This window comes from Pangasianodon hypophthalmus, chromosome 4, assembly GCF_027358585.1.
Source record: "Pangasianodon hypophthalmus isolate fPanHyp1 chromosome 4, fPanHyp1.pri, whole genome shotgun sequence".
NCBI classification, from domain to species: domain Eukaryota; kingdom Metazoa; phylum Chordata; class Actinopteri; order Siluriformes; family Pangasiidae; genus Pangasianodon; species Pangasianodon hypophthalmus.
Window position 1 is genome coordinate 33,151,784 of NC_069713.1, and position 27,068 is coordinate 33,178,851.

The following is a 27,068-nucleotide window of genomic DNA, read 5'->3' on the forward strand; positions in this document are numbered from 1 at the left end:
AAATCTATCAATGAATGATGAAACTGACGGGTGCATAACCACCACCGTGCTAGCCATCATCCGCGCGGAGAACCGCTGGACAGAATTATCATCTGCCACGGCTGTGTGATTGATCACCTGAGTCAACTCCAGCACACACTTTTGTTCCATCCTGACGTGTGCTATCTGCACACGAACACCTACAGACTGGTGAAAAAGCTGTTTAAACTGTGGTTGAAATACACGCTGGCTAGAGCTCTGAAATTGCACGGTATCAAACATACTCCGTCCTCGGAAAAAATTCAAGGTATCGCTGAAGCCATCATCTGCGATTGGCGAGATGAGCCTCGCATCAAATCTGAGGTCAAAGAGGAAACACAAGAAATTTGTGGTGACCAAGTGTATGAAGCTGCTGTGGACTACTGGACCTTTCACGCATCTCTGGAACCCTCTGACCAGCTACATACATAAGAAACTTCAAAACATGCCACGGCTATTCTGACTGCGAGGAAGGCCTGAAGACTGAGTTTACCTCTGCTCTCCAAAAAAATGTAGAACTGAGAGACAACAACCAAAGTATTTTTATTAATCAGCTTCCTTTAGGATATAGAAGTTGTTTATCGACTAGAAATGTTCATGAACATGAGAGATTTTACTAAAATCGGGATTCTCTGTTTGTTGTAAATACCACGTATCCTTTACACACTTATGCAACAGGTTTTATCTTTCATAGTCATGATGACTGAACAATTGATGAATAATATTCAGTACATTATAAACCGTCGGACCCAGGGCCGTATGGTGAGTTTGCAAAGAGCTGATGTTGAGAAAATGGGTAAAAGAGTTAATGATGCTGAAAGAACGTATGTACGTGTGTTACAAAACAAGACCAGAACTGAGGTGACTAAAGCTTTTGATTCCATTCTAAAGGAAGGTAGAGTTCCCAAAAAACTACAAACTGACCAAGGGAAGTTTTTTTAACAAAAATTTTTAAACTGTAACTTAGGCAGGCTCCAGTAAGTCTGTCTAATCAATTTAGTTTGTTCCAGGCTATGCAGAAGATGAGGAGAAGTAAAAGACAGTCTGATCTGGTGTGGTCTCAGTGGCCTCGTCTGCTTTAGATAACATAAAATGCAAATGGATGATGTAAAGGGATGGGGAGACATCTAGTGGCGGTAAAGAGAGTTAGCGTGAGTAAGACAAATTAGAATTAGCCAATTACAGGAAGCAAATTTGTCCAGACTTTTAAAATCATGCACTATCGTCATCTCTTCAGTGTTCATTCTCAAGACCGACCTTCTTTATTGCTTAGGTTTTCCTTTGTAATAAATTTTATTATTGATTTTGAGAAATAAGTGTTTTGTTTCTTGCTTATCCTTGAACCAACATGTGAGACGGGAAAGAATTGTCTTGAAATTACAAGGAACCGAACAAGCACCTGAGTGGCCTGTGTGGATAGAAATGGACGAATCCTCCTGATGTTATAAAGGAGAAATCGGCCCGAGCGTGTCAGATTAGCAATGTGAGAGGAAAAGAACAGCTGATTGTCCATGGTTACCTCAAGGTTGCAGGCAGTGACAGAAAGTGAGATCAGAGTTGTCCAGGGAGATCACAGGATCAATGAATAAATGAAGAAATAAATTACAGTGAATCACGAGGAAAACCGCCAGAAAAGGTCAATAGCTTTAATTCAAAATTAAACAATGGCTCTGTTAAAGTCTGTAAAATATTACTTGAGCATGAAAAATGTAAATTTGTTCATTTAGAATGATTGTCTCTACTTGTCATGTTTAAATGCTCTTTATTTTATTTACTCTTTCTTTCAGCTGCATATGTTACCACAAATGTTGTTTGTGTCTGTGGTTAAGTGAGGTTAATCCTGTGGTTAATCATCTGGTGTGCAGTGTTCCTTGTCTCTGTCTCTTTGTTTCTGTTTCCTTTGCAGCTGCTGCACTGTGAGCTGGTGTGTGTAAGCAGACCCAACCTTCTTGTGTGCAGGACATTGTGTTTTATATTTTGTTTTTTATTTTGCACAATTCTCAGTTATGCAGATTTTCAGTTTGTCACGTCCACCATGGATAATTCCCCTCCAGACCACCAGAGGACTCCCTTACTCACATTTTTTGAAATTCTTCTTTTGTTGTCTGCCCCACTTCCTTCCTTGTTTGTGCTCACCTGTTTTGTGTTCTTCTAATTAGTTTCCCTATTTAAGTTCTGTGTTTTCCCTCCTTAGTTGTGCAGCATTGTGTGTGTAGTTGGTGTGGCTGCTGGTGTGTTATTTGCAGTGTCAGTGGTTTTTGTTTTCATGTTGATTTTTCTTTTCTTTGCCTCGCCTCAGTCTAGTCTCTTGTTATAGTTTTTCTACTTTTTGGTTTGTTTTTGGTATTGTCTGTTATTTTTAGTTGTTTAAAATAAAAGGATTCTGCAGTTGCATCCGACTCGCAGGATTTCCTGATACAGTTTTCCCATAAGGCTCAAAAATAAATGAAACAGACCTGCAAAGACACACATGATGAACACACTAGATCAACAGAGAAAGCACTGCTCATCAAATTAACAATATTGAATAGCATTATTCCTGGAATAGTAGAGCATTTTTGTTTCAGGCTTGTGAACTTTGCCGTGTGGTTTAGCGAGCTACCTAAAATAAGCAGCTAACCTGCCACCACTGGCTATGAGAACTGCACTTATTGTTGTGGAGCATCCATTTCCATTTCAACCACAACTTGTGTTTTAGCTAGCTATTGTTAGCCGAATAGCTTCCTGTCACAGGCTTTAGAGCCTCAGGCATCACAGGAAAGAGCAAGTAAACTGACTGCAGGCCTGCTCGAGGGATCAGAGCAGAGAAGAGAGAGAGATGTAGCCAATAGATAAATGTACAGAGCTAGCTAGCTGTGTGTGTGTGTGTAAATCCTTTCATTTAAGCACTTGTCCAGGGTGTGTTAACCTAACAGTTCCTCTGTTATATCCTTGTGTGTAGGTACGATATACATGAATGTCAAATTCAGGGGCTTCAGGAAGTTGAATGTAGTTGGACCTCAGCTGCCTCTTTACTGTGTATAAGTACACACACTCCTGCATTGCCAAAAATTTAGTAGTTTGTTAGATGAAGAGTTAGACTCTTAGTGATATTAGAAGTGCTGGCATCTACTCCAAATGTAGAAGAAATATATATACATATATGTGGAAGTTTGAGCAGTAGAAGGTTAAATGTAGCGAGAAGGTCATGTGAGAGACTCAGGATTGTTGATCCAGTAGGAAGAGCAATACAGTGGAGACAACAATACACCGGCGGATATACAACACTTCCACTCCAAACCAGAAGAATCACTCCCTCACTCCAACAGTGATACGGAGAACATGCGAACAATGTCTGCAGAAGAAGAGAGCTATTTAAGAGAAAACACTGATCCCATGGTGGATGATGGCGACAGTGGAATTGAGCACGTTAGAGCATACCTTGAAGTCCACTGACTACAAATATTCCCCCAAAATCACAGTTATAGCCTCTATATTTCCCCTTAGGCCATCACATATTAGTTATTAATGACAGCTGCCAAGCTTGTGTTTGTGTTTTTTAATGTGTTTTTTTACCTTTTAATATGAAGTCTTACAACACAAAGAATTTTTAACATGAGGTACAATCAGATTATCTGATATGTTTTAAGGAGTGTTATTTAGATTGCTGTATGTGGTTTTCCACTTTTTTATTTTTAGAGGCAGAGGTGCCACAGATCTAAGCCTTTTAATAAACCCATTTAAACCATGTTGTTATAGAACAAAGGAAACACATGATCATTGATCTGGTTACATTTTCTGTTAGGAGACATTCATGTAATGTTTAGGGAAGGAGTGTCAGCACTTTGTAAAAGAAGGTTTCCTGACACAGGAGTTAGTTCCTGTTAGCACTTACGTTATAGCAGCTATAAACAGTTGTTCCCTCAGCAGCCTTGCTTTTTCTCTCTTCAAGTTAATAAGACAAAAAAATGCTGCTTTTCATGTTACAGATAAAGTGGAAAATGTAAACTCTTCTGCCCGAAGACTCGAAAAAGCGTGATGTGTTGCTGTAATCATTGGCAAATCGCTGTGGTATCAAGTTCAAAGTTTGTTATCCGATTTCTTTATTTGTGCATCCATTATTATTATTATTATTATTATTATTATTATTGTTGTTATTATTATTATTATTGTTATTTTAGCAGTTGCAGTTAAAGGAATCCTGAAAGTCAGGGTGTTGCAGCACTCTCGGCACCTCTACTTCCCGTGTCCTTGATTATAATTACAGCTGTCCATATCCTCGTGTTCTGTTAATTCTGTTGCTCATAAGGGCATTCGTTTTCTTGATAAAAACAAAGCAGCATGTATTGAGCATTTCCACAGTTTCACCTTTGAATGGGTGCAATTACACTGCAATATAGACTCTCCATTACCCCAAAGCTGTAGTGTGTCAGTGTAGAGCTCTAAGAACACTGTCCTATCAGCTGTTTCATAAAGTGAAGAAGACAATCACCTTTAAAGTCAAACTATTGTCTGACTTCTGTTAAACCCTTCATTACTCTTCATTACTGGCTATAAGAGGGGAATTAGTGATACTGATTGTTGGAAGTTGTGCATCATTGTGTCATGGCAGGCAAAGAAAAGTGCCAAAAGGCTCAGATTCATAAATGTATTTTTCCCCATAAGTTACTTTATCTTTAACCTATTAGATGTGCAGCCTAATTTTTATCAGTATGTCTATGACATTAATAAGACTACAACATATTATATAATCAGATACAAAGCTGCTTTACCTTATAAACAACATAAACTGCTGCTTAGTGGCCTGCAGCTGCAACCTAACTAATGCTGGCCTATAAAAATCTGATGTCAGGAAATCCTGAATGTCACAGTTCTAGTGAGAACAGAATAGTGTTAACTCAAAGGCTAAGACATCCATAATCCCACAATCATGTTTTAGAGAAAAGAAACATTTTAGGCCCTTTATCATGAAAGTTGTATGCAGTCAAACTGACATCCAACGTTCCACCCATAGTTTCCTTATTCATCCATTTCATCTTTGTTGTATCTGTACAATCAAACTCACTCAAACTTGAGAAAAGGTGAATAAATTTAAGTTCATATTGTATGCACCAGTAACACCTGACACAATGCCTCTGTTAGTCATTAAAATGTTTCTTTAATTTACTCTGATTAATTTGTAACTGTCATGTGAATCCTTCTTTATTCTCCTTTTCTCTTTCTTTCAGCTGCATATTTTACCACAAATGCTGTTTGTGTCTGTGGTTAACTGATAACAAGTTGGTAAAGGGAGTATCTTTGATGTGGTTTTAGAAACTTCATATAAACCATTGTTATGTTTTTGTACAGTCTTTCATTGACTCTGTATTACTGTGCTGCTACTCTGAGAGCGCAGTGATAGAGTGCAGAATCTGAGAGCTTTAGACCTCTGATAGTAAGTTCAGTAGAGTCTCTGGTTGTTTTTGACTCTAATCGAGTGTCAGTAGGTTTGCGCTCTCCCGATGCTGACCTTGCATTTTTATACAGTAAAAACTGTGGTGCGCTGTTAGGATATTGTTTGTACCAGTAAAGCAGAATGTCATTGCTGCTTGTCTCATATGAACATTTCAGAGTAACAGTGTCTGTTTCTTTCCTGATAATGTTGGTATTTTCATCCGTCGGCCCAATTTTATCTGCAAAACTGCCTGCTGTAGAGAAGAACATAAAGAAATAAATCTGTGAAGTATTTTTGTAAACAAGTTAAAACATTGTCTTAGGAAATAACTAGCTTAATGCTTCAAATATGGGAGGTAATTAATAAAATTAATTAAATTATTAATGAAAGTGAATTACCTGTAGCTAGAGTGAGAATCAGTGGTGTGTATCTCACTATGTACAGTAAGTTGTATAGTTGAGCCATTTCTGAACACAGCTCTGTGAGGATTCTGTATAATAGTGCTGTATGTGCTGAACTTTACACATGAGGGAACACGTCTCTAGAAGGCCACACCCAGGAAGTGCTGCTGTTGTAGCATAACTTTGTACAGATCATCACTTCACAGTATCAGTGACAGTGAACTGAGTCACCAATACAACACACAACTATTCCACTGTTGCTGATCAACACACTGCATCCCACTTCACCTCCTAAACATCTCTTTTGAAGTTAGAGGCCTGTGTTGTGGCTCAAGATTAAAAATCAATACAAAAATATAAGCCTGGTGCTGTTGTGTACATCTAGGTGTGTTTAACAACTTAGAACATTGCACCTTTTGTTAGAACCCACCCATTTTAAAGTGATCACAAATACTGGAACATGTGACTGGCAGGTGTTTGTTGTTGACCAGGTGTGCCCTGTTAGACTGATTGTTTAAACAATTAATAGCTGTGAATGTCTACTCCTGGTTTGATCCCTGGGTTTTGGCTGTGAAGACTGCATTTGTTGTTAAAAAAGATAAACCAACATCAAGACCAGAGAGCTGTCTATGGGAGAAAAGCAAGCCATTTAGAAATTGAGAAAAGAGGGAAAATTGATCAGTGTCATGGCTTGGGCTTGCATGGCTGCTTCTGGAACAGACTCACTAATCTTTATTGATGATGGAACTCATGAAGGTAGCAGCAGAATGAATTCAGAAGTCTACAGAAACATTCTGTCTGCCAATTTACAGAGAAATGAATCCAATCTAATTGGGAGGAACTTCATCACGCAGCAAGACAACGACCCAAAACACACTGCAACACAACAAAGCACTTCATCAGGGGAAAAAGTGGAAGGTTTTAGACTGGCCAAGTCCATCAGCAGACCTTAACCCAACTGAGCAGCATTTCACCTCCTGAAGAGGAGACTGAAGGGAGAAACCCCCCAAAACTAACAACAGCTGAAAGAAGCTGCTGCTACAAGCCTGGAAAACATCACAAAAGAAGAATGCAAAAGTTTGGTGATTTCAGTGGGTCCCCGGCTTGATGCAGTTATTGCAAGCAAGAATTATGTAACCAAACATTGAGTTATTTACTTTAAGACTCTTTGTTCCAATACTTTTGCTCACCTAAAAACTGGGCAGTCTGCTGCCAAAGATGCCTTGTTCTGAGTTGTTTAACACGTCTAGATGTAAATATCAGGAAATGAAAGCTGAAATTCTGATCTATCAACTCATATTCATCTTTTGATCTCAAACGCCAATGTCTTCAGTGTAGAGCAAAAACAGCTGAACTGGCTTTGTGTTCCAATACTTTCAGAGGGAACTGCACACTCATTCATCTTCAGTAATTGTTTATGCTGAGGGCTGTACCATGAAGCAGGATTTCAGGGTTAGTGAGCTAACTTTGGGTTAAACTCTGGCTTATCTGTATCATAAAGGTGGCTCTCTTTTTAGCTGTAGTAGATCACTTACTCTACACATCTAACCTGCTCTGAGGCTGGTAAAGTTGAAGTTAATCACAACTAGCTTGTAGAAAGCCCGTCTTCTGTCCCGTCAATGCCCTAGGAATTAAGATTGTATCACCTTTTCTCAAAGATCCCTTCAAGCTCTGCGCTCATATTGTGAAAGAATGTCTTCATTCATTCATGCTTTCAATATAACAAAACTGTGTTAAAGTTTTTGTACAGTGCAGTTGGATTTCCTGTCACTGTGGGCCGCAGAGCACAGTAGTATAGTGCAGAGTCTGATACAGCAGCAGAGGAGATGAGCAGATCCACCTGTTTATTTTTATCATCAACTTTAGGAAACAGACGTGATGGAAGAGGGTCACTTTTACGGCCACTTGCAGTGATGTAAAGTAGGAACTCAGGTTTAGATTTTGGATATTGCCTGTACCACTGCAGGTAGGTGGTTGCTGCAGTACTGGTAGTTTCGTATCTGCAGGACAGAGTAACATCATCACCTTCATCTACAACTTCACGAGGGGAAAGTGGCTGTATTGAATCTGCCATGGAGTCACCTGTCATAGAGAAGAGAACATAATGTTTTTAACCTTTACACAATCAAACCAGAACTACATAAGTCACACCCACATTCTGATGTTTTTTAACACCACACAGAATAATTAATCACTAATTCAACACTTAATATTTCTGAAAGAACAAAAAGTCAATGTAGAACTCACCTAGTGAAAGCCACAGACACATGAATATAACAGTGAACATGATGAATGGTCTTAGCTGAATGAAAATATTCTTTCTGTACTCTGATATGTTAACATCATAAAGGTTGATGAAGCTCCGCCCCACAGCATCACATGACAGTGTCACCAATGTTACTGACAGATTGTTGATTCTTACTGAAGCATCCTGGCTTTACATTCAGCATCACATGGGGAAACTGTCTTTTTGATAATAAAGGTTTTTATTTATATTTTATACCAGTGGTTTCAAAGTCATTTTAGATAATGGGCCACACTACAGTAACTTTAATGTCAAGTGGGCCAAAAAAAAAACAGTTTAGTGATGAATAACACATCAACCACTCCTCTTAAATGTGTACATTTACCAGCATTTATCTGAAAGCTCTATTCTGAATGTACAAACAGGAAGTTGTAATTGCCAAAGTATTCACTCCTGTCACTGTGAAACCTCTAAACTGGTTCTTTGGGAAAGGGACATAGTTACAGAGTGAAAGTAGCACAATGTGCCAGTAGATGAGTTTATTGCTCTGTTTTGCCCTCTAGTGGAATTACAGAGACTAGCACATTTTCCCTAATCTTTTCATTCAATTACTTCCACAAGATCATTTGAATTTAGAACAAAATTTTGGTGGGGCAGATAGCCAGTACCCCATTAGAGCTTGGAGTGTCACTTCTGCAGCAGAAGTAGTGCTGTAATGAGGCTGACTGTCTCCATCTTGTTGGAAAAGGAAAACATTTTAAACTCACTATAATTTGTGGACTTATAAATGTGAAATTCAATTTTTTTTATAGCCAATATTACATTAGAACATTTTTACTTTACTGACTATCACATTAAAATACTTGAAACATGTGATTTCACTTTATGAAACCATTTCTAAAACATGTCCAATTCTTCCTTGTTCATTTCCCTGTACCTCTCATTTCAGTGTTGCCAATGTTATTCTTGACAGCTAAGTTGCATTTAATTTTAGTCTCAGTTTTTTGAGAAAATAATACATGTATTTAATTAACAGCAAATTTGCCTATATCAAAATTCTTAATTCCATAAACTTATAATAAAATATTACTTCAAGGTCCATGTAAGGAGCAGGTCCACTCTTTTCCTACAAAACAGCTTCAGTCCTTCAACTCAATTCCTACAACAACGATTACATCACCAATCATTTAAAATTGACTTGTAATTTGATGTGTGTGTGTGTGAGAGAGAATAACTCCCTGAGATGAAATGAGGAAGAAACCTTGACAGGAACCAGACTCAAAAGGGAACCCATCGTCATCTTGGTGACACTCAATAGTGAGATTCTAAATCATCACTCTTCTACAGAGCACTATGTGTGTTGGAAAGATTTTTAGCTTTAAGTCTATAATATTCAGGTGAAGTTATTCACTGTATAATGAATGAGAATTGAGCATAGTTTTAGCAAGTTCAATCCTTAGGCTCATGTAGGCTTATTACATCTTTAGATACATCTTTCCTGTATCCATGTGGTACAATCCACAGCAGCCTCAGGGCAAACTTTAAGCTATCCATGCAGGGCCATTTTCAACAGCAGTGAGAGACTCTCAGATGAAGGATGCTTCAAGCTGAAGCTGTGCATCAGGATGGGCCAGGCAGGACCAGAAGGCAGACATGTTAGGCAGCAGGGATAACGTGTAACTCAACAGAGACAGAGAGAGAGAAAGGACAGATTAATAGGTATGATCTTGTCCTGTAATGGTTTAACAGTCTAACTACAAAAAGTGAGAGCCAGAATGTAACACAGGCATGAGGGCACCCAGGGAGATAAAGCGGCCAGCCACTCCGCCATCAACAAACCTGAATGAACAGATGAGGGTGTGTGTGTGTTTGTGGGGGCAGACCACAGCACCCAGCATTCTAGTTTACCGAAACACTCTATGAACCATCCAGAGCTGCGCCTTAATCTAAGGTACTCTGTATGTTTGATTGAAGAACTGTAGAGTCTATATTATTGTGCAAAGTAGTATTCATAATCAAAGAAGTCAACATCTCTGGGGGATGTGAGCAGGGTCCTAGTACTTGGCCCACAATAAGAAAACTGACGACGCCATCTTGTGGAGAAAGGAGAAAGACTTTAACTGACCCCTACCACTATGCCCCAGTTTGCACTAAAAAGGGGATGCTGGGAATAAGAAGTTTTTTTTCATTCACAAATCTTAACAAATAGTAATTTGCAGAACATAACGTTATTTAACTCCTGAACTTGTACAGAGCCTCAGCTGCTTCACTCGAGTTCAGCTTTCTATCTAATGTAAGTGAGTAAGCTAGGGAACTATCTTTCAAAACAACAACGTCTTTCCCAAATCAAAAAACTGTTGTTTATAGTTGACAACAGCAGCCACCTAATAATATTTTATCAGATTTCCTTCAGATGTTGAATTAGTTGCAGTTTTGGGTCCACCATGTGAAGTTAAAGTGCCTGGTAGGGACCAGTGTAGAGTCGTTTACTTTCTAGACAGTTGAAGAAAAAGACCAGGTGATGCTTTTCCAATCTTCAGCTGTCCAGTTTCAGTGAGTCTGTTCCCACTGTAGCCTCAGATTAGTCTTCTGCTGTTGTAGACCATCCACCTCAAGATCTGACACACTGTGCTTTCAGAGATGCTTTTCTGCTCACCATGGTTGTAAAGAGCGGTTATTTATAGACTGTTGTGGGTGAAAATCCCAGGAGATTTCCCAGCCCATCTGACACTAACAACCATGCCACAGTCGATGTCACTGAGATCACATTTTCCCCACATTCTGATATTTGATATGAACATTAACTGAAGCACTCGACCTGTATCTGCATGATTGTGTACATTGTGCTGCTGCCATTTCATTATTCATCCATTTCATCTTTGTATCTGTACGATCAAACTCATGTCTGTTCAGAGTGTTGGGAAAAGGCCACTGCCTTAGCTCACATCCAGCAGAGTAACATGTGTTTGGATGTACATGCAGAATGAATGAATGAATGAATGAATGAATGAATGAATGAACAATTGAACACAATCAATCATCGGGGAAAAACTAACCTGAAAAGATCAATAGCTTTAATTCAAAGTATTAAACACCAACAACACCTGACCCAATGGCTCTGGTAAAGTCAGTAAAATATTTATTGAGGAAGAAAAATGTAGATTTGTGAATTTAGTGTGATTAATGTGTAGTTGTCATGTTTAAATGCTCTTTATTTTATTTTCTCTTTCTTTCAGCTGCAAATGTTACCACAAATGCTGTCTGTGTCTGTGGTTAACTGATAACAAGTTGGTAAAGGGAGTATCTTTGATGTGGTTTTAGAAACTTCATATAAACCATTGTTATGTTTTTGTACAGTCTTTCATTGACTCTGTATTACTGTGCGTCTACTTCAAGAGCGCAGTGATAGAGTGCAGAATCTGAGAGCTTTAGACCTCTGATAGTAAGTTCAGTAGAGTCTCTGATTGTTTTTGACTCTAATCGAGTGTCAGTGGGTTTGCGCTCTGTAGTTGCTGAGCTTGCGCCTTTAAACAGTAAAAACTGTGGTGCGCTGTTAGGATATTGTTTGTACCAGTGAAGATAAATGTTATTGCTGCTTGTATCATATGAACATTTCAGAGTAACAGTGTCTGTTTCTTTCCTGATAATGTTGGTATCTTCATCCGTCGGCCAAATTTTATCTGCAAAACTGCCTGCTGTAGAGAAGAACATAAAGAAATAAATCTGTGAAGTATTTTTGGAAACAAAATATTGACCTGTGAAATGACTAGATTAATAAAAACATGGGTATTAATTAATACAGTTGATTAACTGGTGAAAGTGAATTACCTGTAGCTAGAGTGAGAATCAGTGGTGTGTATCTCACTATGTACAGTAAGTTGTATAGTTGAGCCATTTCTGAACACAGCTCTGTGAGGATTCTGTATAATAGTGCTGTATGTGCTGAACTTTACACATGAGGGAACACGTCTCTAGAAGGCCACACCCAGGAAGTGCTGCTGTTGTAGCATAACTTTGTACAGATCATCACTTCACAGTATCAGTGACAGCCTGTGTTGTTTTTGAAATTTTAACATCTATACAAAAATCTAAGCCTCTGCCAGTTTGGGTGTTTTCTACATTATTTGTACACTAAAAAGAAAGATAAAAAAGTGACTGGTGAAAAAAAGGATTTGGTATTTGCCTGTTAAAATCAATGCATCACCTTTAGCAACAGACATGAATTAATTTATCGACTTATTTATTTACTTACGTAAAGTTGTCAATAAGTTGTTTGTTAATCATTTATTTTATAGTTTCTTGTTTCTTGAAACACCAGATGGTGCGACTTGGACACATCATCAGTGATGAACCCGGGGTCATAGGGTGTTTCAGGACTTAGATCATCAGACACCCTCACCCAGGCGACCCAGCCCGGGGTGATCAGTCCCCGACTTGTGTTCAAGTAGCGCGCCACGCCATGGATCAGCCCTCTTGATCCTCAGCCACCTCAACGCTTTTTCTACAGCTTTGGTGATGTTCTTGGTGGCTCTTCGTTCCTGTAACCCTCTGATGTAATGTGCTTTCTTTACTGGTGTGGTTCTGCATGCAGTGTTGCTTGTCTCTGTCTCTTTGTTTCTGTTTCCTTTGCAGCTGCTGCACTGTGAGCTGATGTGTGTAAACAGACCCAACCTTCTTGTACAGAGCCTCAGCTGCTTCACTCGAGTTCAGCTTTCTATCTAATGTAAGTGAGTAAGCTAGGGAACTATCTCTCAAAACAACAACGTCTTTCCCAAATCAAGAAACTGTTGTTTATAGTTGACAACAGGAGCTACCTAATAATGTAACTGAGTAAGCTAAAAATATGTAAATGTCGTGTGAATCCTTCTTTATTCTTCTTTTCTCTTTCTTTCAGCTGCATATGTTACCACAAATGCTGTTTGTGTCTGTGGTTAACTGATAACAAGTTGGTAAAGGGAGTATCTTTGATGTGGTTTTAGAAACTTCATATAAACCATTGTTATGTTTTTGTACAGTCTTTCATTGACTCTGTATTACTGTGCTGCTACTCCGAGAGCGCAGTGATAGAGTGCAGAATCTGAGAGCTTTAGACCTCTGATAGTAAGTTCAGTAGAGTCTCTGGTTGTTTTTGACTCTAATCGACGATCATCAGGAGTGCTAGAAACACCAGGATATTGTTTGTACCAGTAAAGCCAAATGTTATTGCTGTTTGTCTCATATGAACATTTCAGAGTAACAGTGTCTGTTTCTTTCCTGATAATGTTGGTATCTTCATCCGTCGGCCCAATTTTATCTGCAAAACTGCCTGCTGTAGAGAAGAACATAAAGAAATAAATCTGTGAAGTATTTTTGTAAACGAAAATACAGTGGTGGGAATCACATCCCACTATTAGCAAACTTATTCTATTTATTATTGAGTTTTTATAGTCATTAGCCTGTTTGATTGGTCTCTTGATTCCTTTCTTTTTAGCATTTTGTTCCTATAAAAATATGGATTTGTTTATTTGTTCAGCGTGGAAGCTTGGCCCATTAATATGAATAAATCAAGCTTTATTTGGTTACTAAAATGAATAAAAACCTGGCTATAAATAGAGTTCACATAACTACCTGTAGATGAGGCTGAAAAGCGATTCAGTTCCCACACCATTCTGATCTTTAAAACACACAACACTTCCATAACTCTCTACAGTCAATTTAAATGCATTTAAAGTGGATTTATCTTTATTATTTACCTGAAGAGGTGACGTTTACTGAGTAGGATTTTAATTTTATATAATAACAACATATTCTAATGTAGACGAACCTTTTTTATTTAAACACATTTTAGCATGAATAGATGTGAAATATTCTTCATGATATGTAGTTGCTCTAATAAATAAACACAATCTTATTCAACTCACAACATTTCACTTAAACATATATTTTTCTAAACAAATTCTGTTCACAAATAACAGCTACATTTGTTGGGACATTTTGGGTTTTTCGGTTTAAATAATAAAACAGACCTGATGCATGAGAATTAAATTTATGAAATAATAAAATTTCTTAATATCCAGAAAGGTGATTAACATTTTCTATGGAGATTATTCTAGCACAATCAGCATAGATATTCAAAGTTATTCCAACATCAAAGACTGGAAATTGAAAAAGGAAAATTTATTTGAATCAAAAAGCCAAACAGCTCCCCCTCCTGAGAAAAAGAAAAACCTCCCTTTTGTGATGTGAAGGAGTTTTTGTACAGTGTAGTTGTGTTTCCTGTTACTGTGGGCTCCATGGCTCAGTAGTACAGTGAAGAGTCTGATACTGAAGTAGAGGAGAGCTCCAAAACTACTTTACTCTCATTTTTACGGAGTCTGATGGATAGTCTTGGGTCAAGTTGTTCAGCTTTACTGACACGTTCTGTGGATTTATGAATCATCATCAGAAACTCAGGTCCTGATTGAGGGTTTTGTTGATACCAGTAGAGATAGTAAGCTGATTGATCATATGTGCAGGTCAGTGTGGTGCTGCTGCCTTCACTTGAAGATATGACGGGTTGGTCTGGTGTAATGCAGCTGCATGCTGGGTAGCTGGCCCAAGTGACTGGTTTTATTTTTGGATGTAAGTAAGTCATATAAACATAGGTCTTTGTTTAATTTACCCAGCTAAGCAGCGAATGATGACATTCTCAGGCCATAGGGACGGCTCGGGAAAATCTATAACTGCAGTAGTGATGAGGAACTGAGAAAACCCTTTGTATAATATGAATCAGATTTTTTTTGCTAGTTAGCACAATGCACAGTGAAGACTATTGAATTTTTCAATGAAGATTACTGACAAAAAACGAGTGTACTCCTCACTTCATATGAAAATATGAATCTGTCGTGTGAAACACTTTGTACTATGTATCTGGGTTTGCCGTCACTGTGGGCTCCATGGCACAGCTGTACACTACAGAGTCAGTCCCTGCAGCAGAGGAGATTAATAATAACCATAAAAACACAGAAGAGTAACATGAATGCCTTGGTCTGAGTTCAGATGTATGAACAAAAAATAACTTCAGAATGTATTTTTTGTGTTTTCTGAAACACAAAAAATGTATTGAATGTATTTTTTGATAGACTTGAAAGCACTTTTGTAAGTCGCTCTGGATAAGGGCGTCTGCCAAATGCCATAAATGTAAATGTAACTTCGATCAGCAGAAAAGCAATTTTTGATGAGGATGCTTCAGCAACTTTCAAGAGAAAATACAGTTATTGCATCTCTTCCTGTGTGCTCCTTTTCTGCCATCCCCTGAACAACAATTAGCATTTTCAAAAATGGTAGAGGTTCCTTCTGTAAACTTTAATGCAAACTGAGAATTGACTGAGAAAAATACAGGTGGTTTCTCACAGCAGCCACTGTGCCTGAAAGGGTTAAGAAGGTTGCTACTGGGAGTGGTGTGGCCGCTTTTAATGGCTTTCATACAACCAGTTCATAAACATAAACCTGAGGTTCTGTTCCTCTCACTTTTTTTGAACGATGCTGCCTGTTGCATCCGAATAAAGAATATCGTCCACTGTCCTTTGTTGGCCTTTTGAGAACATAGCATTACACCTTTAGGTGTAAAATGACCTTTTGCAGCACATCATCATCAGTGCCTACTTTTTCCTCAATCATTAGCTGCAGGCTTATAATTTCATTCTCATGTTTTCTTTATTGTTTACACTGCTGGCAGGAAAATTACTTTTAAAACTCCAGGACTTGGAGCTTGATCTCTGCAACCAGATTCCACCAAAGGTTCCTCCAGTTTATCCAAAGATTGAAGATTAGTGCTGTGGGTGGTTTTCCAGTTAGTGTCATCCCAATCTCTTTTGAAGCTCCAGCTCTAATTGGTCTCCTCTTCAGCTCCTCTGTACTCTGACACACAGCATCTCCCTGAAATGTAACCGTAGCTTTCAGAGTGACTCGTCTTCAATGGTAACATCTGCACACCTGGACAGTGCTCAGAAACACAATATGACAAACGATGGAAAAGTGGTGTGTTTTGTTTGGAGCCAACTGCCTTCACACTGTGGTGCTTGAATGTAAATGAGCAGGAAGGAGGGACTGACTGAAGTCCCTCTGCAGTTATATTAGTCCATTGCAGGCTTTTAGATCTCATTTTATGCTGTTTACTGTATATCTGTGCCAGTCGTTTTAGTGATGAAAAAGAGGCAATAAAATTACATTATAAACTCTTAGACACCCTAGAAATACTGAGCTAGTTCACGTTATGTCCTCACATCATTTATGGCCACAGCTGGTTACTTCCCCTCAACCTATTACCCATTGATATGTACGCTTTCCTGACTTATTCATCCATTTCATCTTTGTGTCTGTACAATCAAACTCATGTCTGGTCAGAGTGTTGGGAAAAGGCCACTGCCTTAGCTCACATCCAGCAGAGTAACATGCATTTGTGTGTAAATGCATAAAAAACACATCAATGAATACATGAAGAAATAAATTACAGTGAATCATGAGGAAAACTGCCAGAAAAGGTCAATAGCTTTAATTCAAAATAGCACAATGGCTCTGTTAAAGTCTATAAAATATTACCTGAGCATGAAAAATGTAAATTTGTTAATTTAGAATGATTGTCTCTACTTGTCTTGTTTAAATGCTTTTTATTTACTCTTTCTTTCAGCTGCATATGTTACCACAAATGTTGTGTGTGTCTGTGGTTAATCCTGTGGTTAATCACCTGGTGTGGTTCTGCTTGCCGTGTTGCTTGTCTCTGTGTCTTTGTTTCTGTTTCCTTTGCAGCTGCTGCACTGTGAGCTGGTGTGTGTAAGCAGACCCAACCTTCTTGTGTGGAGGACACTGTGTTTTATATTTTGTTTTTTATTTTTGCACAATTCTCAGTTATGCAGATTTTCAGTTTGTCACGTCCACCATGGACAATTCCCCTCCAGACCACCAGAGGGCTCCCTTACTCACATTTTTTGAAATTCTTCTTTTGTTGTCTGCCCCACTTCCTTCCTTGTTTGTGCTCACCTGTTTTGTGTTCCTCTAATTAGTTTCCCTATTTAAGTTCTGTGTTTTCCCTCCTTAGGTGTGCAGCATTGTGTGTGTAGTTGGTGTGGCTGCTGGTGTGTTATTTGCAGTGTGAGTGGTTTTTGTTGCTTTTACACTTTTTCCTCCAAAAAAAAGAAAAAACATTAGTTGGCTGCTTCTGTAGATTATGGAGGTCAAAATCCGGTCCTAGAGGGTCGACTAAAGCTGTTAAAGAATGAGTTGAATGAGGCGTTACAGCATGGAAATCACCAAACTGCTGGACTCCAAACCTCCAGCACCAGAATTTAGCAGCCCTAATGTAGAGAAACATACAGCGGAAGTGCTGTTATCTTTCTACATTTCTTCCAGAATTCAAAATGACAAAGCTTTTAGCCAAGACATTGTTCATATTGACAATATTGGTCAGTTCACATCTAATGCAGCTGGAGAATAAGATCAGTATCCCCATATCTTTTCAGTATCCCTATATCTTTTTGCAGAGTCTGATACAGCAGCAGAGGAGATGAGCAGATCCACTCTCCAGGAACTTTAGCAGACATTCTTGGTGGTCTGTTGGGACTCAGAGCTCCACTTTCATAAATATAAAGAAGGAACTCAGGTTTAGATTTTGGATATTGTCTGTACCACTGCAGGTTGGTGTTTCCTGTAGCACTGGTGATTTCATATCGGCAGGACAGAGTAACATTAACACCTTCATCTACAACTTCACGAGGGGAAAGTGGCTGTATTGAATCTGCCATGGAGTCACCTGTCATAGAGAAGAGAACATAATGTTTTTAACCTTTACACAATCAAACCAGAACTACATAAGTCACACCCACATTCTGATGTTTCTTAACACCACACAGAATAATTAATGACTAATTCAACACTTAATATTTCTGAAAGAACAAAAAGTCAATGTAGAACTCACCTAGTGAAAGCCACAGACACATGAATATAACAGTGAACATGATGAATGGTCTTAGCTGAATGAAAATATTCTTTCTGTACTCTGATATGTTAACATCATAAAGGTTGATGAAGCTCCGCCCCACAGCGTCACATGACAGTGTCACCAATGTTACTGACAGATTGTTGATTCTTACTGAAGCATCCTGGCTTTACATTCAGTATCACATGGGGAAACTGTCCTGAACTCAAACTGTAAGCAGGAAAATAATGTAATGATGAACAATTATTCATTCTAGTCTATAAAAATATGATCCAATAATTACATTATTAAATATTTTAATTGCCTGTTATATTTGTTTTTATAAGTGGTGTCGCTGCAGTGGCTTTCTGCTACAGTGTTCCCTCTATTTTGCCAGTAAAGCAGGGCTGAAGGAGCAGAAGAAGACAACTCCCTTCCTTGGCCTCCTAAAAGGCAAGGTGCTAGATTGAGTCATGGTGTTGTGGAATCATGGAGACAATCAACTGAATTCCTATGACTGGTTCATTGAGCTCTTCCAGCATGTCTTCGGCCATGCACCAGAGGGTAAGGAAATCAGGAAACAGCTGCTCACCATGACCCAAGACGCTAGGCAGGTGGCTGAGTATACGCGCCAGGTCCGCGCACTCGCACCCGGCAGCGGCTGGAATGATCCGGCTTTTCCCAGAACACAGTGCGTCCTGTGAATATAGCCGCCATGGACTACAATTCCCAACATCAGACTTGGTCACGTTCACCTGATTACTAATCACCCTCATCTGAGAACAATCACACCTCACCGTATTTAAAGGACTCTGGTTCACATTCTCAGTGTGAAGTAACACTCAGTGTGTCCGTACCTGACTTACCAAGCTGCTGATTTGTTTCTCTCTCTCTCTCTCTCTCTCTCTCTCTCTCTGCATTTGCATCTGTACCCTCTTACCTTTTATGCCATCTGCCCAGATCCTTTTTTATTCATTGCAGCAGTAATGTGCTTGTCCATGCTGGAGACAAATATATTATCACACATTATTAAGAAACTGTATTTATAGCCCTACTGCAATTTCAGTTTTCATTATTAATTAAGAGAAACAAGTCATTCTATTAATCATGAGTTGAAAATTACACTAATCCAATTGATTGAATAATCAGAGATGTTACTGATGGTTCAAGACTGCAGTAAGATCACAAATCAGATCTCTGGTTTTATGCAATGCAAACATATATGTCTGTATGATTGAAGAACCGTTAGAGTCTATATTATTGTGCAAAGTTTGAATATTCATAATCAAAGAAGTCAACATCTCTGGGGATGTGAGCAGGGTTCTAGTACTTGGCCCACAATAAGAAAACTGACTACGCCATCTTGTGGAGAAAGGAGGAAGACTTTAACACACCAAGGGTTTTTGGTCTTTTTTTTTTCTGTACGCCTTTCCCACGATTGCTCTGCTCCGGGGAGTTCCGAAGAGAGTGCTCCGGGACAGGGTCCTTCTGTTGTTAGTAGCCCCGATCTGGCCGGGCCGAGTATGGTTCTCGGACCTGATTTCCCTTCTCGACGGCCCTCCATGGGAGATCCCCGTCAGGAGGGACCTCCTCTCACAGGCGGGTTTCCACCCCCGCCCGGAGTTGTGGAAGCTGTGGATGTGGCCTCTGAGGGGGCACAACTCGTAGCTTCCGGTCTCTCAACCAAGGTTGTTGAGACCATTCTCCAATCCAGAGCTCCCTCTACGAGGAAACTGTATGCCTTGAAGTGGAAACTTTTCACTTCTTGGTGTGGAGACCGCCAGCTTGACCCAGTTAACTGCCCTGTTGGTACAGTACTGGAGTTCTTGCAGCTCCGATTCTCCACATGGTTGACCCACTCCACCTTGAAGGTCTACGTGGCGACCATTGCGGCCAGCCACGCCCCTCTTGGTGGTCAGTCTGTGGGCAGACACCCCCTAGTTACACGTTTCCTCCGTGGTGCGCTGAGGCTGAGGCCTCTGGTATGATCTCGTGTCCCTCCGTGGGACCAGGCTGTGGTGTTAGAGGCTCTCTGTAAACCTCCTTTTGAGCCTATAGAGGAGATCGTCATCTCACTTTGAAGACATCCTTTCTTCTGGCGATTTCCTCTCTCAAGAGAGTTGGGGATCTACAAGCCCTCTCAGTGGCCTATGCAGGACATCTGCACCCCTGCGGGTTGGTCCGTGCCCCTGACTTTTGTCAGGTTCTATGGCCACTCCGAGCTCTTTTGTTCTCTCGTCCTAGCTGTGCTCTTCCACACTAGGCAGGGATTTGTACTTGTTCCCAGAGCGTTTTGACGCAGCTCGAGTTCCTGAAGGGGAACGTCTCCAGGTTACGTATGTAACCATGGTTCCCCGAGGGAACGAGACGCTGCGTCTCAGTGCCATACTTCTGGCATCCCTGCGAGCGCCCACTTCATTCTCGAAGCTGCCGCGGCATCCACTGCGCGTGCTTTTAAGCTTCCTGGTCGCTACGTCAACCTGCCCGTGATGTCTCGCCCATCGATTGGACTGAGTACACACGTGATTCAGAGTGTGGTCACACTGAAGGTGTTCCCATAGTGTTTCGATGCAGCATCTCGTTCCCTCGGGGAACCATGGTTACATATGTAACCTGGAGACGTTATTTATAGACTGTTGTGGGTGAAAATCCCAGGAGATTTCCCAGCCCATCTGACACTAACAACCATGCCACAGTAGATGTCACTGAGATCACATTTTCCCCACATTCTGATATTTGATATGAACATTAACTGAAGCACTTGACCTGTATCTGCATGATTGTGTACATTGTGCTGCTGCCATTTCCTTATTCATCCATTTCATCTTTGTATCTGTACGATCAAACTCATGTGTGGTCAGAGTGTTGGGAAAAGGCCACTGCCTTAGCTCACATTTGTGTGTAAATGCATAAAAAACACATCAATGAATAAATGAAGAAATAAATTACAGTGAATCATGAGGAAAACTGCCAGAAAAGGTCAATAACTTTAGCTCAAAATAGCACAGTGGCTCTGTTAAAGTCTGTAAAATATTACTTGAGCATGAAAAATGTAGATTTGTGAATTTAGTGTGATTAATGTGTAGTTGTCATGTTTAAATGCTCTTTATTTTATTCTCTTTCTTTCAGCTGCATATGTTACCACTAATGCTGTTTGTGTCTGTGGATAACTGATAACAAGTTGGTAAAGGGAGTATCTTTGATGTGGTTTTAGAAACTTCATATAAACCATTGTTATGTTTTTGTACAGCCTTTCACTGACTCTGTATTACTGTGCTGCTACTCTGAGAGCGCAGTGATAGAGTGCAGAATCTGAGAGCTTTAGACCTCTGATAGTAAGTTCAGTAGAGTCTCTGGTTGATTCTGCCTTTAATCGAGGATCACTGGGAGTGTCACCTACATACAGTAAAAACTTTGGTGCGCTGTTAGGATATTGTTTGTACCAGTAAAGCCAAATATTACTGCTGCTTGACTCATACGAACATTTCAGAGTAACAGTGTCTGTTTCATTTCTGATAATGTTGGTATCTTCATCCTTCGGCCCAATTTTATCTGCAAAACTGCCTGCTGTAGAGAAGAACATAAAGAAATAAATCTGTGAAGTATTTTTGTAAACAAAATATTGACTTATGAAAGTAGTAAATGACTAGATTAATAAAAACATGGGTATTAATTAATTCAGTTGATTAACTGGTGAAAGTGAATTACCTGTAGCTAGAGTGAGAATCAGTGGTGTGTATCTCACTATGTACAGTAAGTTGTATAGTTGAGCCATTTCTGAACACAGCTCTGTGAGTATTCTGTATAATAGTGCTGTATGTGCTGAACTTTACACATGAGGGAACACGTCTCTAGAAGGCCACACCCAGGAAGTGCTGCTGTTGTAGCATAACTTTGTACAGATCATCACTTCACAGTATCAGTGACAGTGATCTGAGTCACCAATACAACACACAACTATTCCACTGTTGCTGATCAACACACTGCATCCCACTTCACCTCTTAAACATCTCTTTTGGAGTCAGAGGCCTGTGTTGTGGCTCAAGATTAAAAATCAATACAAAAATATAAGCTTGGTGCTCTTATGTACATCTACGTTCTTAGAACCTACTCATTTTTTTTGCCCAGGTGTGTCCTGTTATACTGATTGTGTAAACAATTAATAGCTGTGAATGTCTACTCCTGGTGTGATCCCTGGGTTTCACCTGTGAAGACTGCATTTGTTGTTAAAAAGGATAAACCAACATCAAGACCAGAGAGCTGTCTGTAGGAGAAAAGCAAGCCATTTTGAAGCTGAGAAAAGAGGGAAAAATTGGTCAGTGTCATTGCACAAGCATTGGGAATAGCCAATTCAACAATTTGGAATGTCCTGAAAAAGAAAGAAACGACTGGTGTACTAAGAACCAGACATGGAACAGGTTGGCCAAGGAAAACAACAGCAGCTGATGACAGAAACATTGTGAGACCTGTGAAGAAAAACTTAAAAACAACAGTCAGTGACATCATCAACCACCTCCACAGGGCAGGGTCAATATGTCACAATCCAGTGGCTGAAGAAGACTTCAATAGCTGAAATATAGAGGCCATACCACAAGAAGCAAACCTTTCATCAGCAGTAAGAATCAGAAGGCCAGACTGGAATTCACAGAGAAATACAGAGATGATCCACAGAAGTTCTGGAACCAAGATGAACCTCTACCAAAGTGATGGAAAGGCCAAAGTGTGGAGAAAGAAAGGATCCAAAACATACAAGCTCGTGGGTCGAGCATGGTGGAGGTAGTGTCATGGCTTGGGCTTGCATGGCTGCTTCTGGAACAGACTCACTAATCTTTATTGATGATGGAACTCATGAAGGTAGCAGCAGAATGAATTCAGAAATCTACTGAAACATTCTGTCTGCCAATTTACAGAGAAATGTGAAGAAAAAGTGGAAGGTTTTAGACTGGCCAAGTCCATCACCAGACCTTAACCCAGGTAAGCAGCGTTTCACCTCCTGAAGAGGAGACTGAAGTGAGAAACCCCTCAAAACTAACAACAACTGAAAGAAGCTGCGCTACAAGCCTGGAAAAACATTACAAAAGAAGAATGCAACTGTTTGATGATGTCAGTGGGTCGCCGGCTTGATGCAGTTATTGCAAGTAAGGGCTATGCTACCAAATATTAAATGTTATTTACTTTAATTTATTTTAAGTCTCTCTCTGTCCCAATACTTTTGCTGACCTAAAAACTGGGCAGTCTACAACAAAAGGTGCCATGTTCTGAGTTGTTTAACACATTTAGATGTAAATATCAGAAGAAGAAAGCTGAAATTCTGACCCTTATGATCTTTCCCCTTATGACCTTTCCCCTTATGATCTTTTCCCCCTGTTTACATGACCTGTGATCAGTCCCTGACTACCAGTATTAAGGCAAAATGGCCTGGGTCAGTTCATGACTCGTATTCTCAGACAGTCTACACTATATAACTGCTTACAGCTGAATGCTGACTACATTACTGTATATGGTTTTGCTTTAAAAATATTTTCTTAAAATGTTCCTGTCTCTTCTACATTGTAGATCGATTTGATAGTCTGCTTGGAGACAGAGAGTACGCCTGCAAGATGGACTCCATATCCAGAGCCATTGGTATGTGACATAACACAGTGCTGTACAATAGAGCTACCATTAGGAAGGAGAGACTCCCTGATTTGGTGGATCCTGCCAACGTCAACCAATCAGAGGACAGGGCTGAAAGACAGTCTATTGTGGAACATATTTTTAGTTACTTACTGAATTTATTTTACCATTTAAACACCACACATTATACAGTGGACACAATCTTTATTTGACTGATCAGTTTTTTATTCAGTGATTATTGATTTATATCATTTGCAGGAGTTTGTGCTCTATGTATAGTTCTAGGGTCCTTCTATATTGCACCCTTACCTTACAAAAGCACATTAATGGGAGATGTTAAAGTGCTCAATAATTCAGATTGTTTAATACTGATTTACTTCTGAGGTCACCTTCATATGCCTGCAGGTGGAGGTCCCAGTTCTCACTCATGACAAAGTGAGAATCCTCCAAAAAGGGCAATTTCTCTAAATCATCAGCAGAACTGCTTTCACTATAACAAAACTGTGTTAAAGTTTTTGTACAGTGCAGTTGGATTTCCTGTCACTGTGGGCGCCAGAGCACAGTAGTATAGTGCAGAGTCTGATACAGCAGCAGAGGAGATGAGCAGATCCACTCGTTTATCTCCAGGAACTTTAGCAGACATTCTTGGGGGGAGATCTGGACTCATAGCTCCACTTTCAAAAATATAAAGAAGGAACTCCGGTTTAGATTTTGGATATTGTCTGTACCACTGCAGATTCTGTACAGCAGCACTGTAGTTGCAGGACAGAGTAACATCATCACCTTCATCTACAACTACATGAGGGGAAAGTGGCTGTATTGAATCTGCCATGGAGTCACCTGTCATAGAGAAGAGAACATAATGTTTTTAACCTTTACACAATCAAACCAGAACTACATAAGTCACACCCACATTCTGATGTTTCTTAACACCACACAGAATAATTAATCACTAATTCAACACTTAATATTTCTGAAAGAACAAAAGGTCAATGTAGAACTCACCTAGTGAAAGCCACAGACACATGAATATAACAGTGAACATGATGAATGGTCTTAGCTGAATGAAAATATTCTTTCTGTACTCTGATATGTTAACATCATGAAGGTTGATGAAGCTCCGCCCCACAGCATCACATGACAGTGTCACCAATGTTACTGACAGATTGTTGACTTGCTGCATCCTGACATTACATTCAGCATCAGTTTAGTGACCAATAAAACATCAACAACAACTCTTAAATGTGTTCATTTATTTATCAGCATCTTTCTGAAAGCTTTATTCTCAGTGTACAGATGAATACATCACCTACAGAACAGATAAATAGACTGCAGTTCATTCGGGGCAAAAAATAAAAATCCACATTTTGGGTGCAAAATTTATAATTGTTCAACTCCTTGAACTTTTCATGTTTTTTTTTCTTCTTTACAAAGAGACATGGTTGCAGAGTGAAAGTAGCACGTTTTTGTCAGTAGCTGAGTTTATTGCTTTATTTTGCCCCCTAGTGGAATAACAGAGACTAGTGCTTTTATTTCTGAATCTTTTCATTCAATTACTTCCACAACATGGTTTTAATTTAGAACAAAATTCATTTCTAAATGTCTTTGATGGGCCAAATTAGCCAGTATCCCACTGGATAAATGGATAAATGTTAAAGTCTAAATTTTGTTTAGCTAATACTAAGTTATTACATTCTGCCTTGTTTTATTTAGAGACTATCGATTTTAAAATACTTGAAACATGAAATTGCACCTTATTGCACCATGACAGGTCCAATTCTTTTTGTTACTGATGTAGTCATTATTCTGCTTCAGTAAAGAAATTCCAGAGGCTCAGATGTTCGGACATCTAGGGGACGTTCCTTCCACCATCTAGGCTCCAGAACAGAGAAGAGTCTTGATGCAGGTCTTCCTTGTACCCTGAGAGATGGAGGGATCAGTCGAGCAGTGCTAGAGGATCAGAGGGAGCGTGGTGCAGTGCGAGGTGTGATAAGAGCTTTGAGGTAAGTGGGTGCTGGTCTGTTTTTGGGTTTGTAGGTGAGCATCAGTGTTTTAGATCTGATGCAGCAGCTACAGGAAGCCAGTGGAGGGAGCGTAGCAATGGGGTGGTGTGGGAACTTAGGAAGGTTGAAAACCAGTGGTGCAGCTGCATTCTGGATCAGTTGCAGAGGACGAATGGAGCTCAGAAGCAGAGCTGCCAGGAGCGAGATGCAGTAGTCCAGTCTCGAAATGATAAGTTCAAGTTCAAGTTCAAGTTGAGCTTTATTGTCATTCTGCTACATGTGTGGACATACAGTTGAACGAAATGTCGTGTCTCGCAGGACCACGGTGCTACATACAAGTTAAACATAAATATAAACATAGAAGTATAAGAAACAATTTAGATGACTATACATACTTTACAAAACTTTACAAAAACTATACAAAACTTTACATATATACTGTAAATGGAATTGTGCAAAAGAGGTATTTTGTACATGAAATTGTGCAAAAGTGATATTTTAGGGGAAGCAGCGCATAGTGCAAGATGATTTGTAGTGCAATGCACAAGTAAACATATATTATCAGACTGAGTCTTTGTGTGAGAGTGTGTCTATAAAAAGTGTTCAGTGTACATTCCGGGAAAAGAGTGTGTTACTACAGGTGGTTTGTATAGCCCACTCACCTGTGTGTAGCACACTCAGAATTGCACTTAAACAGATTGTGAGTTTGTTTTTTTGTTTTTTCCCTGGGTTTTTTCCATGGGTTTTTCATGGGTTTCATGGGTTTGAGGTGTTTATGGTTATGGATGAGGTTTCAGAGCGGGACAGGGAGATTGGAGTTGAGGGCTCTCACAGCCTGGGGGAAAAAGCTGTTGAGCAATCTGATGGAGCGAGCTTTGATACTCCGGTACCTTCTACCTGATGGCAGGAGCTGGATGAGATTGTGGGAGGGATGGGAAGGGTCCTTCACGATGCTGGTAGCCTTGCTGGAGTATGGTGCAAGGAAAATGCCCAGGATGGAGGGGAGAGGGGCACCTATGATCTTTGCAGCTGTGTTCACTGTCCGCTGTAGGGTCTTGCGGTCAGCAGCACTGCAACTTCCATACCATCCAGTGATGCAGCTGGTACACTACTCAATGTAGAAAGTGGTGAGGATGGGTGGAGGGAGACTCGCTCTTTTTAGCCGGCAGAGAAAGTGGAGGCACTGTTGGGCCTTCTTGTTGAGTGATGTGATGTTGGTGGTCCAGATGAGATCCTCTGTAATGTGCACTCCCAGGAATTTAGTGCTGCTTACTCTCTCCACAGCCGAACCGTCAGTGGTCAGTGGGGGGTGGTCAACAGAGTTTCTCCTGAAGTCCATCACAACCTCCTTTGTCTTACTCACATTGAGGAACAGGTTGTTGACACCACACCATTCAGCCAGCTGTGCCACTTCCTCTCTGTAGTGAGTTTCATCGTTGTT

General features: G+C 39.8%; 1 gene segment (V, D, J or C); it reads right to left on the reverse strand.

Moving 5' to 3' along the window:
- Positions 1–6,521: 6,521 nt before the first annotated feature.
- LOC117596939 (T cell receptor alpha variable 12-3-like) lies at positions 6,522–8,119 on the reverse strand. The segment is given in 2 exon segments: positions 6,522–7,914; positions 8,080–8,119. Coding segments are annotated over 2 exon segments (408 nt in total).
- Positions 8,120–27,068: the final 18,949 nt, after the last annotated feature.